Source organism: Podarcis vaucheri, assembly GCF_965113315.1.
Source record: "Podarcis vaucheri genome assembly, chromosome: 6".
Classification (NCBI taxonomy): domain Eukaryota; kingdom Metazoa; phylum Chordata; class Lepidosauria; order Squamata; family Lacertidae; genus Podarcis; species Podarcis vaucheri.
Genome location: NC_138764.1, coordinates 60,579,125 through 60,598,305, shown reverse-complemented (window position 1 = coordinate 60,598,305; position 19,181 = coordinate 60,579,125). Strand labels below are relative to the sequence as shown.

At 43.4% G+C, this 19,181-nt stretch overlaps 2 protein-coding genes across 5 annotated transcripts in view; one reads left to right on the top strand and one right to left on the bottom strand.

The window, feature by feature from the left end:
- OARD1 (O-acyl-ADP-ribose deacylase 1) overlaps positions 1–19,181 on the bottom strand; it is a gene marked incomplete at its 5' end in the record, with an annotated part of 56,018 nt that overhangs the window by 13,917 nt on the left and 22,920 nt on the right. For 2 of the 4 annotated variants that reach the window (XR_014220851.1, XR_014220852.1), the window contains 4 exons: positions 7,463–7,517; positions 9,350–9,506; positions 11,375–11,391; positions 16,446–16,554. Coding sequence is in view for 1 of the 4 variants with exons in the window: in XM_082227141.1 (XP_082083267.1) it covers positions 7,478–7,517 (40 nt within the window). Of the gene's footprint in view, positions 1–4,493; positions 4,565–7,462; positions 7,518–9,349; positions 9,507–11,374; positions 11,392–16,445; positions 16,555–19,181 lie in introns of those variants that run through there. The other 2 variants (XM_082227141.1, XR_014220853.1) reach the window with 2 other exon arrangements.
- TSPO2 (translocator protein 2) lies at positions 1,883–9,071 on the top strand. The gene is made up of 4 exons (XM_082227136.1): positions 1,883–2,085; positions 3,704–3,926; positions 5,557–5,695; positions 7,364–9,071. Exons 2-4 carry the CDS (start codon positions 3,754–3,756, stop codon positions 7,541–7,543), a joined length of 492 nt encoding a protein of 163 aa, XP_082083262.1. The 5' UTR covers positions 1,883–2,085; positions 3,704–3,753; the 3' UTR covers positions 7,544–9,071.

The following is a 19,181-nucleotide window of genomic DNA, read 5'->3' as shown; positions in this document are numbered from 1 at the left end:
ACACCGCAGACAAAGTTTGGATGTAGCAGAACTGTTATTTGTCATCCAATCTTCACATCAGTTCTTCCTTGCTTATTGTCAAACAAGGAAGAATATTAAGTACTCCGTTGCAAAGATCTCAAGAGCCTTTGCTCTTCTGTCTCAAGAAGAAGTTGAAAACACAAGTGAGCTATTCCCAAAGGCCCTATGAAGAAAATTGCTTTGGGATAAATAGTCCTTAGTCAGTGACTATCTATGCTGAAGAACATAAAGTATCTCTGCTCCCTGTGTTGTTGAAGCAAATGCTCGTTCACATCTAATTCCAGCTTCCCATACCTAAAACACTCAGCAGAACGGCACACTATCTCTTACAGCAGGTTGCAAGACAGCAAGAAGATAAGACTCAAGGAGGTGGCTTGCTGAAGGTGTCCTGCCCAAAGCTGATCTCACAGACTGTAGTAATACCTCTTAGTTATAGTTTGCTTGCTCAAGCTCTTTGCCGCAACAGGCATTGTACTGACATCCAGATGCCCATTCTTGGATTAATGCATTTCACTTGCTACTTTGAAGGGACAGCTGCATGCAGAAAGTTAACGGCACTTACAGAAAGCTCTGCACAATCACACCAGCTCACATCTGCTCCATAGCACAAATGCCTCCCGCCAAATAATTTTCTTTAGCACCATTCGAGTGCAATAAAACATAACACTAATTATGTGCAACAGCAATAATATTAAATTCCATCTGGACACATCAGCCTTGTTTCAAGGCATAAAAAATTAGATAACTATCTATAGCCAAAGCGAATGAGTCTTTAATGCTCTCTGTGTTGCAGGCAAGCCGCTAATGGAAATGGATGTCTAGCTTTTATTTGCATTTAGCATGCATCTGTAATGTTGCTGTTATTTATTCAAGTGGCTTATGCTAACTTTGGCAGAGAGGTGCTCCCAAGTGCATATGGTTAATGAAGGTTGCACAGCAAAGAGCATCAGTAATTAAACAGCAAACACAAAAGCTCAGATGCTTATGCACCAAGGGTTTCAATACTCAAAAGGCCTGTTTCAAATGCATGGGAAGGGGTGCATGGAGTTTGAAGGGAACTGGGGAAGACCAGAGCATTCAAAGAGATTTGTAGACATTATCTTGGCTGGTAAGCTTTGCAATACGAATTTGGCCCTTTGAGGACCACCGGATGCCCAGCAGCTAACCCAGAGGGATGAGAGATGAGTGGAGGGAATTGACAGTGGTACAAGGTTAGGCTAGCAGCTCTCTTTGGTGTACAGCAGGAGGGTGGGGAACCCGAGGGTCGCATTTCCTCCAGTGAAACCTTCCACACGCCATTGGCGGGAAGGGCCAGAGGCAAATGTGAGCAGAGCAACAATGTAAATGTTACCATTGTACAGGACGCTAGGTTCTATCCTCCATCTAGATGAGCAATAAGCATTATCAGAGTTCAAGGACATATTCCAGCCAGTCAAAAACCGGGGGTGCAAAGAAGGGCTGGTAAGGAGTGTGGTGCAGAAGATGGCCTGGGGACAGGTTATAATGGGGCCTGAGGTTCACTCTTCCTGGTGTGCAGCCTGGGAGCTGACTCACCACCTCATCCTCTTCTTAAGAATCTCCTTCACCAAGGTTTGGTGGGTAAGGACTGAGCAATGGCCTGCCCAAGGCCCTTCGACGAGTTGATTTTGGCAGATGGGATTTTTTTTTAAGGAGAAGCTTCCTGGTTCAGCTCTGAATCTCTTCTAGGAACTGCACCAGCTCGTCAGCCCGGCCTGGCTCCGCAAGCCGTTCAGCCCAACTCTGACGGGTGACTGGGCTCGGAGAAGGGTCGCTGCTGTACCCCGCCCTCTGCAGCCTGTTACACAAACGGTGCGCCGCCGGGGAGAGAGCGAGAGCGATCTCCTCCTCTCTCCTTATCCTACTTGCACGCTGCAGTCCCTGTTGTGTAACCCGACCCACAGAGGCTCTTCGCAAAGGCGACGCCTCGCCCCGGCTCTCTCCCTCCCGCTGCTTGGGCACAGCGAGAGCTCGAGAGAGGCTGAAGCCCATTGGCTCGCTCCTCGCGTCCGCCCTGGCAAGACGGCGAAGTTCCGCTCCGGGAAGGTAAGGGAAACAAAAGGCGGCGCGTGGGGGGCGCCCGAGCCGCGCAACTTTGCCAGGGTGGTCGCGTTCTGTTGCAAAGCGGGACGTTCCATCCGCTCGGACAACGGAATGCCTCTCAAAGAAGCAACACGGGCGCAATGGCTCTCCCCCCCCCCATCACACACAGCATGCAGCCAATTAAGCCACGCTGGGCTGCGTCGAGGCGGAAGGTCAAGCCAAGCCACCTCTCCGTCTTTCTAGAAACGTTAACAGCAAAGACCCCTGTGTCAGCCTAAAGCGTGACCAACCGAACGGCCCTTGGATTGTGCCGGGAGAGCTTTCCTGCGCGACTCTAGTCCGCGAAAGCTTGTATCATATGCCGTCTGTGCAAAGCGTTTTCGCAGGCTGCAGCAGCAGGGCTCTCTTGCTGTTGCTGGGTTTTTTAAAAAAAATATTACTGTAATTATAGAAATGTACAATGATCCTCCCTACAGTGTTACCTATTCTCCTCATCTGTTCATCATAGTGTAACAAATTGAGACTATGAATACGTATTAGAACTTCATAATGGGAATCAAGATTCCTGTTGTCTGTGGAGCTGGAAGTAATTTTTTTACAAAACAAAACTGAAAACAGGAAATACTTCAGTCAAGAAAAAACATCTTACCTATGGGGAATTCCCAATGGAATTAAATGAAGCGATCCAAAATAACTTGTTTATTCCACCTATCTTTAACAGAGCATTCAGGCTGCAGGGCGTGTGAAATAATTGTTTCCTGATCTCCAATAAAGGCAAACAGTATCAGAATTTTCTGTTTGATAAGAAATCTGATCCTCAGCAAACTCTAGTTTAACACCAGGCTCTCAATGGGACTAAAAAGTCTTTAGCTATAATCCTATAACTACTTGAAATGAATGGGACATACTTCAGGGGGTGGGGAAGCACACTAAATCTGTTTTCTGATCATTATCCCTGACTGCTTACTAGAGAATCTGCTGTCTGGTACACAGTTGTTAAGTGTAATTATGTAGGTAAGGGTTTGCCAAATGAAAAAATAAAGCATGAGAATTGCTTTGCCTTAAATAAAGCTTGAGTGGCTGTCTGGCAAGGATGCTGTAGTCACAATCTGCATTGCACATCCTGCATTGAACAGTGAGTTGAGACTTGATGGCCTCTAAGGTCCCTTCCAATTCTATGATCAAGGCCTATCTACTACAGCATCTTGTCTCCTACAGCAGATGATGAGCATCCCCTATTCTTTGTCTCCAACATCCCATACGCAAGACATATATGCTAGTTCTGAACATGAAGCTTCTAATGGGTGATAAGTGGCCTACCTGAAGAACAGCAGCAGACTGCTAAGGGGAGATAAATTTGCCAAATTAGATTGCCATGGTCTTAACAGCATTCTTGATACAGTAAAATGGTTTACTCTAACTTTAAAATGCTAATAACAGCATCCTCGAAGGAAAGATCACTGGAAAAGGAGCATCTGCATCTGTCCCTCATTTTAACCAACACAAGAAAAAATATCTTTGCTTTATTTCCTTTAACCTACAGAAGGAAACACATCTCAAGTTGAGAGTAAGTACCTCCCAATGTGAAAATAACTAATGGTGTACAATTACCAATTTTCCGTTTCAAAGGCACAGGCGCAATCCGTATTTGCTAGAACTGTCTGGCTGAGGATGTGGGTCCACGCTCTTGGCTTCACAGCCTTGCCCCATCTTGGTGGATTCCTGGGCTGGTTCTTCACTCGGAAGGAAGTGCCCACGTGGTTTGAAGATCTGAAGAAACCGTCATGGCGTCCACCCAATAAAATGTTCCCAGTTGCTTGGACGACACTGTATACAAGCATGGGGTAAGGCTTCCTGGGCAAGGCTCCAGTCCTAAGCACATGCTAGAAAGCAAGCCCAACTGAATTCAGTGGAACTTAGGTCCAAGAAAAAATACATGGGATCAGACTGACAGCAATTCCATTTGCCTCTGCTGCTTCTATTGTAGCCTTTGTAGCAACTAGTTGGCTGATTTCCTCTTCGCAATGGGTTTTTCCAGTTAGTCACACTCAACATAGATCCATGGAATAGACACAACTCACTCAGGTACCTTCATTTCAGTGGGTTTTAGTTGGGTGCTACCTGTTGCAATTACAGTGGTGCCCCGCAAGACGAATGCCTCGCTAGACGGAAGAGTTTTCTGTTTTTTGAGTCGTTCCGCAAGACAAATTTCCCTATGGGCTTGCTTCGCAAGGCGAAACGTCTTGCGAGTTCTTGCGAGTTTATTTCCTTTTTCTTAAAGCCGCCAAGCCGTTAATAGCTGCTAAGCCGCTAATAGCTGCTAATAGCCGTGCTTCACAAGACGAAAAAACCGCAAGACGAAGAGACTTGCGGAACGGATTAATTTTGTCTTGCGAGGCACCACTGTAATCCTGACCCAGTGGCTCCTTGCTTCCGTCTCACTTCTTGCATTTCATGTTGGTAATGGCTATCCTAGAGTCCCCTGCAATGGATTAAGTAGTGTCAGGATGCTGCCTTTAATGAGGATGTTCCAGTCTACTGTCTCCATCCAGGAGGACAGAAGTTGTGACTCTTAGGTTGCAATCCTAAACACACTTTCTTAAGAGTTAAGTCCAAAGTACCATTGAAAGTGGGCCTTCCTTCTGAGTAGACAGGTGTAGAATTGCACTTAATATCTTAGACCCTTCTGCACTACTTCTTTAATGCAGATTCCTTGGGGGCTCAGAACTCCTGCTAGATTGGTAGTGATAACCGAAAATGATGCAACATTAAACTAGCTCTGGGAAATAGAGTAAGCCACAACTTAGACACATTTATATTGTGCACATTTAGCTTTACACGTGTAGCAAAAAATTTAAAAGGGGTGGAAATGGGGCTGGGTTCCTGGGGAAATGACGTTGGCAATCCGACCCACCATTGAACCCAATGGGTTTTGGCTATACAGTGGTACCTTGGGTTAAGTACTTAATTCGTTCCGGAGGTCCGTTCTTAACCTGAAACTGTTCTTAACCTGAAGCACTACTTTAGCTAATAGGACCTCCTGCTGCTGCCACGCTGCCGGAGCCCGATTTCTGTTCTTATCCTGAAGCAAAGTTCTTAACCTGAAACACTATTTCTGGGTTAGCGGAGTCTGTAACCTGAAGCGTATGTAACCCAAGGTACCACTGTACAGAATTTTGGCTTTAGGTGTGATCCCCAGAATGTAACCCCTATGTAAGTTGCAGGCTTTCTGTAGTGAAATTCTAGCTATATTGATAAACTAAGTGCTTGTGCAGCGGCACCATAGATTTGTTATGTCTTATCTTTGGGATTTCTACTGAAAAAGCTTCAAAGGTACTAAGCTATCATCTAAGCTGCATTTCACTGGTGTTAAGGCTTACACGGGAAGGGTTGCTCAGAGTAGTAATCCTACTGAAGCAAAGCTGATAATGGGGCATTCAAAAGCAAAGCATTGTCTGGTTTTATTTTCTGCAGGTATGCTTCATATTTGGTGTGGAAGGACCTTGATGGCTTCAACAGTCAAGCCGTTGTCCCACTGGGGCTCTATGGAGCTCAGCTTGCACTGAACTGGGCATGGACTCCTATATTCTTTGGAGCTCACAACCTAAAGCTGGTAATGTATCCCAAACATTTGCTGTACCATTATGTTGCCTGTATTGCAGTTACCTTTTGGGGACCTCCAGTGAGGCTGGCTAGGAAACTGCTGGGCTAAAATTGTTCAGTGGAATGTGCAGACTCTTTAAAAAAAATCCTCTAGCAGGCATGTTTATGTAAACACACACACTATTTCTGGGCCTCAAAATATACTGAGTTTCTGCTAGAAATGTCAAAACTAGTCCAGAGTGAGGCTTTCAGTTGTTGAGCCAGTGGGACACAGTGCTTCATATGTTAGACCAGAACTGTGGAGAAACCCACTCTGCCATGAAGCTCACTAGGGCCAGTCATAAGCTCTCATCTTAAGCTACCTCACAGGGTTGTTGTGGAGAGAAAAGAGGGGCAAAGTTCCCTGTAAGAAAAACAGGATATAAATGTAACAAACAAACTAGAACTACTTCCTTTATGGCTTTGTTCTTTGCTCTCTCTGGCCCCAAGCCCTTGATTTTCTGACCATTTTCCCAAAGGGTAAAGCAGAAAAAGAGGGCAGCACAACCTGCTACAGAACAAAGCAGGCAGATATGTTAATGTGTTTTAGTGGCGATTAAAGTTCCCTGGGAACACAATACACGAGTCTTCAAGTGAGGTCTTCCATAATGTTTGTAGCTGGCATTTAGTTACAAGAGCAAGGAGAATTTGATGAACTGGGGCAAAAGGCTTGCATGGCTTTGCAGCTGGCTCCTGCCAGTGATATCAGCCCCTTGCAGTTCTCTTTACTGCCTTCAAAATTAAAGCAGCTGGCTGCCTCGAGAAGGGTGTGAAGCTAGCACCGTTATGATCGGGGTGATCCATATTTTTCAGTTGAGAATGGTGTGTCTTGAGATAAGCAGCTCTGAGCACCACACCTTGACCTAATCAGCAAGCAAAGGCCAGAGCTTCAGTGCGCTCATTATTCATATGTGCCTTATTAAACTGTAAAATGCCAAAGTGTTAATAAGAGAATATGTATGATAGGAGTTGTTTGGATTAGCACATTTAGACACTTAGCGCTGCATTAGAGATGAAGAAAAGGAGAGCCTGGAGTGTTCAGATGGCTAAATTCCAGCCTCTAGGGAACTGAGGAAGAATGCCAACATTTCTAAGCACAGATGGAAGTGACAATACAACTTGGAAAATTTGGTAATAAGGGTAATAACTCTTATCCTGCTCTGGTAAAGGGAATATGGCCCACCCAGCCCCAACCTATGCTCTGCTGTCTACTGGCACAATAGCATAATATCTGGTGAAAGGATTCTATAGTTGACACCTGGGAAAACCTTGCTCTAACACTATGAGCTGGATCCACCCTGTGCACTGAGCTAGCCGTCATCACTACCACTAGTGCCTGCTAACTAAAAGCTGCTGTCCCGATTCCTGCATTGTGCAAAGATCTTTGCAAGGGAGGCAGGGAAATGAGGGGACCAGCAACTTCTTGTTCCAGTTGCCAATGGAGCAATGCTTCCACTGACAAAAAGCTCTGGCGTGAAAAGCCTGAGAGGTATATGGGAGCAGATGGGGCAGTCCTGGAGTGCTCAGCCACTTGCTTTGTGTAGGATCATTCTCAGCCTTGTGGTAAAAGAAGAGACTGCGTCTTTTGCATTCTGTCCAGTGTGTCAATCATTTAGACATTGCTATTTCTCTTTTCCAGGCCCTGATCGACATTGTGGCTCTTTATGGGTTAGTGCTGGGCACAATGTATTCCTGGTACCCTATTAACAAAACAGCAACACTGCTGATGCTGCCTTACCTTGCCTGGCTGACCTTAGCTTCTTCTCTTACCTACCGTATCTGGAAAGAAAATCCTGAAAAGGGAAAGAAGAAAGAATAAGGAAGGAACTGGGGAAATGGACATATTTGGCGAAACCCTTTGACCCTGAGATCCAGTACTATGGAAGGAAGTTAATTTAACTGGCACAAAAGCATTTAGCATTTAAGGGTTGGGAGATGGGGAATCCTTTACAAAATGCAATGGCACATATTAAGAAGGCTGTTATACATTCTGAGTTTGAAAACCACAGTTCCCATCCTCATTCAAAGCACTATTTTATACATGTTTACTCAGAAAAGTCTCACTGAATTGATTGAAGCCTAATGAGACGATGTTGTCAGGTAACATATAGATAAGCCCTTCTTACAACTTTGGATTAGCTTTGTTTTGTTTCACTGGATTGTAGTTAGAAGACTACTTTAGAAAAATCTGGAGGTGCACTTAGACTCATTAAGAGTTGAACACCCATATATGTGTTGTACTAATGAGGGTTGCTTCACACATTCATGCTTTTTAGGTGCATACATTAACTTTTCCTCTCCCATTTCCTCCCCTCTTCATTCGTTTCCCCTAGTGCCATAATTTAGATTGTAACACATTGGGGCAAGGACCTATATTTTTTTGTTGGCTTCATTCCAAAGGCATATAAGCAGTGCAATCCTACATATGTCTATTTGCAAGTAAGCTATATTGAGTTCAGTAGGGCCTACTCCCAGGAAAGCGTGTATAGGACTGAGGTGCAAGTCTTTATACACCTAAACATGTAAAGTGTGGGTGTTTAAGCACTGGTTTTGGGGTTTTTTGTGGAGTTGGGAATAGCCTCAGGCACTCTGCTAGGTGGATACTCAGTGGCATAGCTGGGTGAATGTATGAAAAGGCTCAGATGCTGAGATTGGAACAGGAATTATTTTCACCCGACAGGAGGGTTTGCTCTGTTTTTACAAGTCAGTTATTACATGGGCAGATGGTTACACATGAATGCACCATGAGGAATTTCACAAGCCTTGTTTTCATTTGTTTAAAGTAAAGGAATTCCGTTTTAGTGCTGGCGACAGAACCGAGCAACTGCTGGAAATGGGTTTGAGTCCCCAAAAGTTATAGTATATTTGCTTTTGCTGCTTGAGATTAACATGGAAATAGATTTAATAAGTTGTGGGGTTTTTTAAAAAAGTGGGGGAACTGCTATTATTGCTTCTTTCTCCCAGTAGCCCTTGGTGCAACCTGAAATCTGTTTAGCATCCAGCAGAGGCTTACTTAATGAAGTTTGCCCAATGCCCTCTTAACACTGCTACAAACTGCAGACTTTGGAGCTTTGACATCATATTCTGCTTTTTCTCCCCTTTGCATTGTTTTGTTGAACATCCAGCCTGACCAAGTGTTTCAGGCAGTGTATTTTTCTAGAAGAGGCGCCAGAACTCACTATGAATGCCTCCTTTGTTCCCTTATAATGGCAATGACGCCCACCTGAGAGGTGCTGGAACTGAGTTCCGGCAAGTTCCGCCTGAAAAAAAACGTTTCTGGGGAACTTAAGTTTGCTCATGACTTTGTGAATTTTGCTTTGTCCTAATAAAGGTATTGTCCTACTGTGGCTTTTGGATTTTTTTCCTAATGGGCAACACAGTCTTTAAGCAGAGCAGGCAGGCTGGTTTTCAGGACATCTGGAGGTCAATGCATAAACATCAACTCCTTCACCCGCCCACATATACAGTTTAAAACACAAACTGGAAACTGCCTTGAAATGCCTTTTGAGGGCCACGATGTGGGTAGGAACATATGAATCTGTCTCATACCTAGTCAGACCATTGATCAATCTAGATCAGTACTCATAGATGTTGATTTAGCAGCTCTCCACAGTTTCAGACCTACCTGGAGATTCTGTGGATTGAACTATGGACCTTCTCATGTGCACAACCACAGAGCAACAGCTCTTCTCTGACACTGTTCACAAGTGATCACAGGAATTACATTGACTGGCAAGTCCAATGCATCTGCTCTGTGATGGAGACTCCTCCATGGGATCTTGTTTTTTTTTTTTTTATAAAATTTTTATTGGGTTTTCACATTTTATATAGACAAAAACAAAAACACAAAAAACAGATAAACACATAAACAAAGAAAAAAAAGAAAACAACAACAAACATATATACTTTCCCGCAAATATTATTTCCTAACCCTGGTCATTGACTTCCCCCTATCCCCTCCCTTGCATCCCCATTTCCAAATTTATGTCAGCAAATTGGCATTTCCCTATCCTAATATTAGTCGTTTTATAAAAGCAAACAAAATTAATTTTTTCTAAGTTGGACCTCAATTCCCTTCCATCGATTTCCCATTTTGTCTTGAATAATGATCTTTTTAACCAAATCCCATAATCATGAGTGTTGTTAGAACTTAATTTTTCCCTCCCTCCCATCCCCGGTTTGCGTCCCTTCCCAAAGCATGTCCAAAATAACAGTTCTTAGCCCGGGTTCCTCACGTCCGAGGCCCTCCAGTCTCTTTCAGTCCCTCTCCGCCGGTCTTGTTGGTAACCCTTTATGCCAGTCGTCACATCTCGAAAGAGTTCTTTCACCATCAATCCAAAGTCTCTTCCCATATTTGCAAACAGCTGCTGAAGAGTTTCCACAAGGCATGAATCTTGAAGGTAATCAAAGTCAGAGTCTATGTGGAGGCCCCAATTATATTTCTTTATTTTAAATTCCTTAATTTCATAGACTCCCAGGGCCTCCACTTTCGTCTTCTGGATCTTTCGTGGATTTATAGTAGATTTACTCCAATAGTCTCCTTGTTTGTATTCCACAGGCGTCAGCTTCTGCTCAGTATTTTCCCACATCACTTCTTCTCTTTCTTGTTTTGTCTTCTCCTCTGCTTTTATTATCATTTCTGGTTCAGCTGTGGATTCTTTCTCATTGGGGTCCTCTTTACATTCAGCAGGACTACTTGTTTCAGAAGTCAAGGTCATCAATTGTTCACTCATAGCCGTAGTCTGCTCTTGTAAGATTCCAACCAAATAAAACATCCTTTCGATTTCTCCCAGTATCTTTCCATCCACAGCCATTGTAATTCCACAGAATTCCCTCTAGAGGGAATCTGGTTACTTAATATTCTTTTCCCCAACAGTCCTCTGTCTTGTTATTATTTCTTTATTTCCAACAATTTTAGATCAATTGTAACTCTTTTTAATCCAGAGGTAACTTAGGTAGCAATTTTCCACTATTAACAGTCCGTTTGACAGCTTTGACAGCTGTCAAACTCTGCACTTCTTAAACCAGCTCCAAAGCAGGACGCTCCCGGGCCCGGGAGGGGGGGTTGTTTACATCAGAACATAAAACATCCAACACTTCTCTCTCCTGCTCAAAATTTCCAAATCTTGGAAGTTACTGTCTTTTTTAAAACTCACCCTTTACAGGGTAGGCACTCCAGCTTAGTTCTTTTTTCGTTGCTCTAGATCGTCTGCAAGGTAGGGGGTGCGGACTTCCTTTTAGCACATCCCCCGATCGTCTCAAATTCAGTGGATAAATTTCTTAAAAGCCAAGTCCAAATTACTCACGGGTTGTTTTTTCAGCCGAATTTCAAGGAAGGAAGTCAGCGCTCTCCGGTCATGGCTCGCGGCTTCGCTCAGCAGAGGTAGCGATGGACTCTCAGTGCCGCGCCACCCCCCGTATCCCCTCCGCAGCCTTTAAAAAGGCTCTTCGCGAATCAGGGGGGGCGCTTAAGGCACCCGCCGAGTCTTCAGTCCGCAGGCATTCCGCGCCTGCGGTTTTAAGGGTCCCCGTGTCGCCGGCACGGCAAAGACCCGTCCCCTGCTGAGCCGATTCCCTCCGGAGCTCGGAGGGAATCCGCCATTCCCAGATCGCGTCAACCCCGGAAGTGAGACTCCTCCATGGGATCTTGAATGGTGCTCTGGAAAGCTTCTGGGAGAGACAGGATTCTGGAGTCCTAATTTTAAAAACCTGCCTTATTCCAGAATCTAGAAGTAAGTAGGTTTTCATAATCAGTGCAATGATTTGTATTTTATACTACTATTAATATTGCTGTGAAGTCATGACTGATGGTCAAAGGCCAACTCTGTGTTTCCCTTCTTGACACTCAAGAACAGAGGGAATAGGGGGGTTGGTGAAACAGGACCCCGCCAGGGGTGCTGGCCTGCCCCCAATCACTTATTGGGCACGAGTCCTCCCATGATACCTCGAGAGCACACACTCTCCAGCCCCTGCTTTGCCCACAGGAGGAATCTGCTGAGATCTCTAGCAGGAAAAGCTGCTGCTGCTGCTGCTGATGGAGGAGGGAACAGAAAGGCGTCCTCAGAGCAGCTTCCTGGTAGAGAGCAGTGTGGGTGTCTCATCCAGCCCCAAGGAGGCACATCCCTCCTGATGTCCAGGCAACCTCTACTGCTTCTCAGATTTGGGGGGGGGGGCAGCAATACAGTTCCTTGCCAGGGGTTCAAGGGACACTAGGTATGTCTCTGACTGGGAACATTTCCAGCCCAGTTTGAACTGGATGCAAATTATGTAAACAGTTTTGTGCAGCAGGATACGTGCTTGGTGAAGTGAGCCTGTTTTCTTTAGCTTTTCAGTGGTGACTCATGGCCATCCATCCAAGTTTGTTTTTAAACAAAGGTGTGAGTCAACTAGAGAGCACGATGGCTCAGAGAATGGTAGAGCATTGTGAACTTTGCACTCATTCTTTAACAGAATTAAACAATTGGCAAAGGTGTACGTGATTTAACTTTGTAAAAATGATAGAAACACATTGCTAAAGAAGATCTGCCGAAATAGTAATATCTCACCTTCCATGCATCGTATCTCAGAAACTCACATTGCAACACACTCTACCATAAGAATAAAAGCGTTGCCACTATTGGGTCAGACTAAAAGATCCAACAAAGGTCCATCTTCAAGAGTGGCCACCCAGGTAACTCAGACAAATTCACAAGCTGAACCACCCCATCTGTTCTAAACACTTGATAATTTGAATTTAGTCTGTATACTGCCTTGTGCAGGTCATAAATATTGTAAATTAAATAAAATATCTGGGTTTGAAATCTTTCCCAAGAATGACCGACAACACAGTGCTTACAATTATAGTTTGGCAAAGGTGACACAAATATGTGAATTTACATTTTACTTGGGAAGGGGAAAATAAGAAAGAGTGACTGATGTTACACTGAAACTGTCCCTTAAAAGATCAGCTGGTCTTATCCAAAGAACTTACTTCATGTAATCTGCCCAGTCCTGGTGCACAATGATTATTTAGAGAGCCAGAGCGCCACCTAGTGATTACTGTTCTGATACAAGATAAGGCACACAAATGCTATGTTGGTTCTGTTACAGAATCCTTATCAGGGCAATACCTTTATTAGGTTAGCCAAAGTATCACAAAACAGTAAAAGTTTTTAAGTTCTCCATAACCTTTCATCAGACTGGATGGTAAGCAGAGCAGCAGGGGAAGGGGAGGAAAACTATTTTGGCTGATGTTAAGGCCTGGGGTCTGCCTCTGGTCAGAGTTTTAAAGCAGAATGTAGGGGAGGTCAAATGTGACTTTTTAGGTGCTATATAGCTATCGGGTTGTACCAAGACCAGTTTGGAACATGACACCTAAAAGAAGCCTCATTCAACTCCCTGCTCCACCCTCTCCAATTCCATCTTAAGTGCTGGCCCAAGACATTTTGCCACAAAATGGCATCCAACCCCACCACCAGGGAAGGATCAAGTGAGGAATAATGATCTTCATCGGGAACAAGGGTGAGAGGAGCTGACCAGTGCCTCCTATTTGCCAAGAGGCCACTGTAGAGGTAGGGGTGCATGTAGTGGTGGCTGTCAGCAGATCAAGCCTCCAAGACATGTGCTGCAGCTGTTCCTCCAGCAGCAGCAGCAGCAGGCAATGCATTCCTTGGAGGCTGGATCTGCTGCCCCTGTGGATCCTGCCGCCTGAGGCAGTCATCTCACCTTGCCTCATGAGTGGGCTGCCCCTATATCAGAAGTCTCTGACCAGATGCAAACTCCATGGGTTTGGTGCCAGACAAGATGTGTTTCCCTCTCTGCCCACCCCACCCCCTTGCTCTGCTTACCATTTAGCCTACAAAAGAGTTCTGGAGAACATGCATGCTTGCACAACTATTTATGTTTCTGTTGACCTATGTAATAAGGTACTGCCCTAATACAGATTTTGGAGTTTTTCTTATCTGTTGGTAAGTGTTTAAGGGGTAAATTATACGAAACAAATTTAGTTTGCAACATCAGCATTCAAACACCACTCTGACCTGTATCATGAACAGATAGCTATAACCATAATCAAGTATCTCTCTCATTTTTACAGATTCTAGGGAGGGAATGGTAATCTTGAAGCAATGCTGAACGGCAGTAAGGTAATGGATATAGGGAATAAAGTGAAATTTAATCCAGATCACAGAAGTACTATTTACTGGTAGATCAGTTAGTCCAGGGCTTGAGGTACAGACTGTGCTGGATGGAGTTGAACGCTCCCTTATGCTGGAAGTTCACAGCTTCAGAGGGTTTCTTGATCCAACACTATTTCTAGATGGACTTGGCCATGGTTATTCATGCACCAAGAACATCCAAACTGAACTACTGCAATGAACTTTACACAGGGCTGCCTATGAAAAGTGTTCAGAAATGTAAATTGGTTCAAAATGCTGCTGGCCAAGCTAATGCCTGGGAATGGGATGGACAGAGCCTATAACTGCAGTCCCATTTGATCTGCCTTGATCACCTGTTCTGGCCTTAACTCACCTTGCTAGTTCTCACCTTTATAGCCCTAAACCAGGCATAGGCAAACAGCCCTCCAGATGTTTTGGGACTACAACTCCCATCATCCCTAACAGGACCAGTGGTCAGGGATGATGGGAGTTGTCTCAAAACATCTGGAGGGCCAAGTTTGCCTATGCCTGCCCTAAACCACTTGAGTCCTGTAGATCCTAAGCACCTGCCCTGCTACATACTCCACTCGATTTCCAAAATTCTGCTTCAGGTAACTCCAATGACTGTCATTCAATACTACAGGCACAAAGATCAGAGTATTTTTGGTTACAGCATGGTTGCCTGTGGCTTCATGTCTACTTCAGGTCTTTTTAGGAGGCTGAAACAAGAATCTCTTGTTGCTTTTAATATTGTCTTGATGATTTTCTATGTTGTTAGCTGTTCTGAGTTACCACCATAGTTGGAGTGGGGAACAGGGGAGACATTTTAAAATAAACAACATTAAGAAGAGTCCTGCTGGATCAGACCAAAGTCTCATCTAGTCCAGCATCCTCTTTTCCAGAGTGGTCAACCAGGTGGTGCCTCTGGGAAGCCTAAAATCAGGAGATGTGCACACCATCTCCTGTTGTGGTTCCTCGGCAATTGGTATTCAGAGGCATTTCGAAACAGGTAAAATATCTGTATCATTTAACATTGTGTTACATGCAAGCTTATGAGCACTGTATTTATTTTGTTTCTGTCGAGCCCCGAAGCTAGACAAGTCATCTGATGCTGGCATACAACTGAGATATTCATACACCACTGGCGCCACCACAAACAAAGACACCTTTCCAATTCCCCCAGCCTTCAGGGAGATAATGTACTCCATGCCAAGTTAATGCTTTGGCTGATCTTATTGAAAGACCACATCCACATTTACTACCTGCCAAGATACTTTTACATGTAAACAGTCTCAACACCAGTGTCAACCCATGCAATTCCCGATCCAATCAATGTTTCAAATGTATATGAAACTGCATGCTTTCCTTATGTTAATGACCTGCATTTTATTTGCTGAAATCTGAAGAGTTCTAATAAGCTATCAAGCATACATGACTTTGTGACTGAACAAACCAACTGGCTCTGTTCCAAAATTAAAGGCAGTTTCATGCTATTTCAAGCTTTCTCAGTTCTTCACTTGGGTTTCCTGCTTAAGAACCATGGAGTCTTGCACTGAATCAAATCATTAAGCCATATATGTAAAATAAATTGTTTCATTTACTTATTTTTAATCACTCTACACCCCTCCTTTTAATCAAGAAGGCTTCCACAGAGCTTATGAGGTGGTTAGATAGCAGATATACTTATTTATAAATTTCTGTAAAACTATGCAAAAAGGGAAATTCCACTGCACCTTCTTATTATTATTATTATTATTATTATTTTAATTATTATTTAGAGAGAGAATGTCTTATGCTAAGCCATTGGTTCATCAAGCTTGATACTGTCTACACTTTCAGTAGCTCTCCAAGCTTTTCCAAGAAGGACCTTTCTCAGTCCTACTTGGAAATGTCAGGGATTGTACCTGGTGGAATATTTAGAATGTAAAGTATATGCTCTGCCATTAAGCTCCAATGCTTCCTCACCTGTCACATGGCCCAAAAAAATTGTTATATAGAACTAGGAGGGTGAGGAGCATGGCTCTTACATCTGGAATAGAATTTGCTTGGAGTCGTAGCTTATCTCAAAGCCCTGATGCTCATACACAGTTGAAATCACATTTGTGCACTTACCCAATACAGTTTTATATATAAATGGTTTAAAATTATTGTTGTTGTTTATTAAATTTATATATCACTCTGTACCCATAGATCCCAGGGTGGTTACATCTTAGATATACAACACCCCATGGGGCTCCTTTTATTTGCAATATTCAATGTCCTTTGGCTACAGTGGTCTAAGGACAAGCAGAAATGGAAAGAATGATGAATGCCAGCATTCCTTAAACTGCTATTTCCCAGTCTTATTTTTCATGGACTAGCATAAGCGAGTGTCAATGTCACAGCTCTCTAAGCTCTTTGAAGGGCTAACAGGTTGTGTGTGCTTTTCCCTCTCTGTAAAATAATACCTAGTCATCAGGTTGTTGAAGAATATACATAGTGGTAGATTCCACTAGATTAACACTTTTGTTTGCCTTCTAAGTATTTAACAAGGGTGCTCATAAGCAGTAGCTTTGATGTGCCACAGAAAAATTAACTGATACCTACTAATTAAGACAATCCAAGTCAGCCTGAGACAAGAGTGCCAGCATTGCTCTCCTGATTGCTTCTCCGTATTGTTGTAGTCCTGGGTATGGTTCTATAGCATGTAGCAAATCTGTACAGAGGTATAAAAGCATGCCAATCTGTCCCTGAAATCACTGGAAAATAAGCAGACTGGGTGGGTGGGCTGCTGCAAAGGAAGATACCCTCTGGTTGCTACTGCTACTAAGTGTGCTTGTTTATTGTTTATTTGTCTTGCAGTAGTTACAGGAGGGAAGCAGAGGAATCACTGCCCAACAACGTATCCAGGGATCCGTTTTGTTTTGATAACAAGCTGTCCTTTTTATTCTAAAGAGCACATCCCAACCCTGTCCAATACAGACAGTGTCTTATTTCATCTTTGCTTCTGGCCAAATAAATATTTCCTGAGCCTGGATTGCAAGGCGCTGTCCTCTGTAGGCACCTTTATAATTAGAAAATATCCTAGGGGGTAGACCCAGATGAGCAGAGGATATAAACACACACATTGACAAAAGGGCAACTCTTATAAACAGACCATCGGAGAATATTAGACTTGTACTTGTGGTTTTTAGACACTCTGCCAGCAGGCAGAGCTGGGGAGAGTTTGGACTGCTGCAAGACACTAATAAGACAGTGATTTTTAAAGTAGCCTTATCTACAGCAGACACAGTTAAGATTAATTGCAAACTGTGACCAACAAGCCATGAAGTTGTACAGCAGGGGTTCCCAAATTGAGCTTCATTCAGGTGGTCTGCGGCATGTCTGCATTCAATATTCATATCAACCTCCAACTGTATGTGTATTGCTTTTTATTTCTAAAGTTGCATTTTACTCTGTTACAATCTGAATCCTGTGGAATGCAAATTGCAATACAATAAAATAAATTAAAGAAGCAATACAGTACAAACACAATTTTAAAACATACAGCATCGAGCACAGTGCATTACAATTGCTACACCAGCTCTACTTCAGTAGTGTCAGATTCAGGGCTTTTTTTCTAAAAAAAAAAATGTTTAGGGGTACTCTCATTTTCCTACTCATATTGACAATCTGCCCCTCAATAAGGCCAAACTTAGACTCATAAAATGTTTAGGGGTATGTTTATAGGGAAGTACAGGATACATGTGCATTTGGAGAACTTCATGTGAACATGGATTACAAACACAGCACTGGAAACACAGCGAGTGCACAGCAAATGGGAGTGCGAACACAACCTTTATATAATATGGTAAAGTAAAGCGGTATTTTGTCAGGATAAGCAATATTGCAACATAAAAACATAAGGCTTAAATTATTTTGAAAATTGTTTCAGAAATGGATAACTTTTTTTAAAAAATTAAATCTGTTCGTTTGTTTTCTATAACAGCTTACTGAAATGTAAATTAGTTGGATTCACAATGCAATGCCTCATTCATTAGAGGTTCCTGAGCAGAGGTTGCAGGGCAACATTTCAGGGATGCTGTAGTAGTGGATTCCCTGCATTCGTAGGGGGTTGAACTAGATAACTTTTGAGATTCCTCCAATGCTCTGATCTATAGTGTTGTTCGTGTTTATGACGTAAAATCTCCACGAGGAAGATTCTAGTTTGAAACATGTCCATAGCATAGCCTCCTGTTAACTACATGTCATATGCCCATCGCCTGGACTGCCTTCATGGAATGATAAAGGTTCTGCAAAGGCATCCTTCTGTTTTGCAGTTGTTGTTTTTTCAGTTCATCACTGATGCATACTCAAATAAATGAACCAAACACAACGAGGATTTCTACACCAAATCCAAAGCATACCACCACTGTGTGCTCTGCGCACTGCACAATTTCGGTTGTCTTCCTGTGCAGTGTCTGCCTGCACAGAGGTAGAGTACTGCCCTAGAAGGAGTTCAGCAGCAGCTGGGAAAGAGATGGAGCCACAATCCCAGCACCACATTCCAAAGATTAGATTAAAGCTCAGCATTGATTCGTGCAGCTTGGCTGGCTCCAGTGAAAGTTAAAGCGGCAAGAATGATGGGACCCTGATTAATCCAGCAGTCAAGAGCTTCCAAAAATAAAGTGGGTCAGAGGGACACGAGAAGGGGTATGGAAGAGTTATCACTCATCAGCTCAGGATTCCCATCCCCACAATTCCTCCCTAAAATGTCAAAGGTGACAGTGATTGGTCTGGGGTGCATAGTAACCAGGGAGGGGAGAAAAACAATACACTTCCTATGGAAAGTATTCCATACCATTGAAAAAGCTGATCATAGATTGCATTATAGCCCCTGTTGTCTCTGTCTCATTTTTATAATAAAACCCAGTCCAAGAGGCAGTTGTCAGGTGCACAACGTCTGCTTGCTACAGAGGCCCAATGAAATCACTGCTGCTTATGCCACAGACCAATTGGTGTGTAAGCTTCTATGTAAGTGGTCTTTTTAAAAACAGTTAAAAGGAATGGGCGGAAATCTCATATAGGTATGAATGGAATTTTGTTGTTCTTAAAGCAGCAGCTCAACTTTTTAAAGCAGCAAAAATCTCTAAAAATGCTGGGTTTTATATCATATGTCCAATAATGCCTTTGACTGCTTTGTGCAAGTAGAAAGCACTTCTGTGCATCCACCCAATTTTCACGAATCCTCCGATCTTCTGCAACACTCTGCATCATGATACATATTGTTCTGGAGGGCCCCCCCACCTCTCAGGAGCAGCTTGGAGCAGGGAGAGAAGTGGCTGCAGTAGATAGGGACAGGTC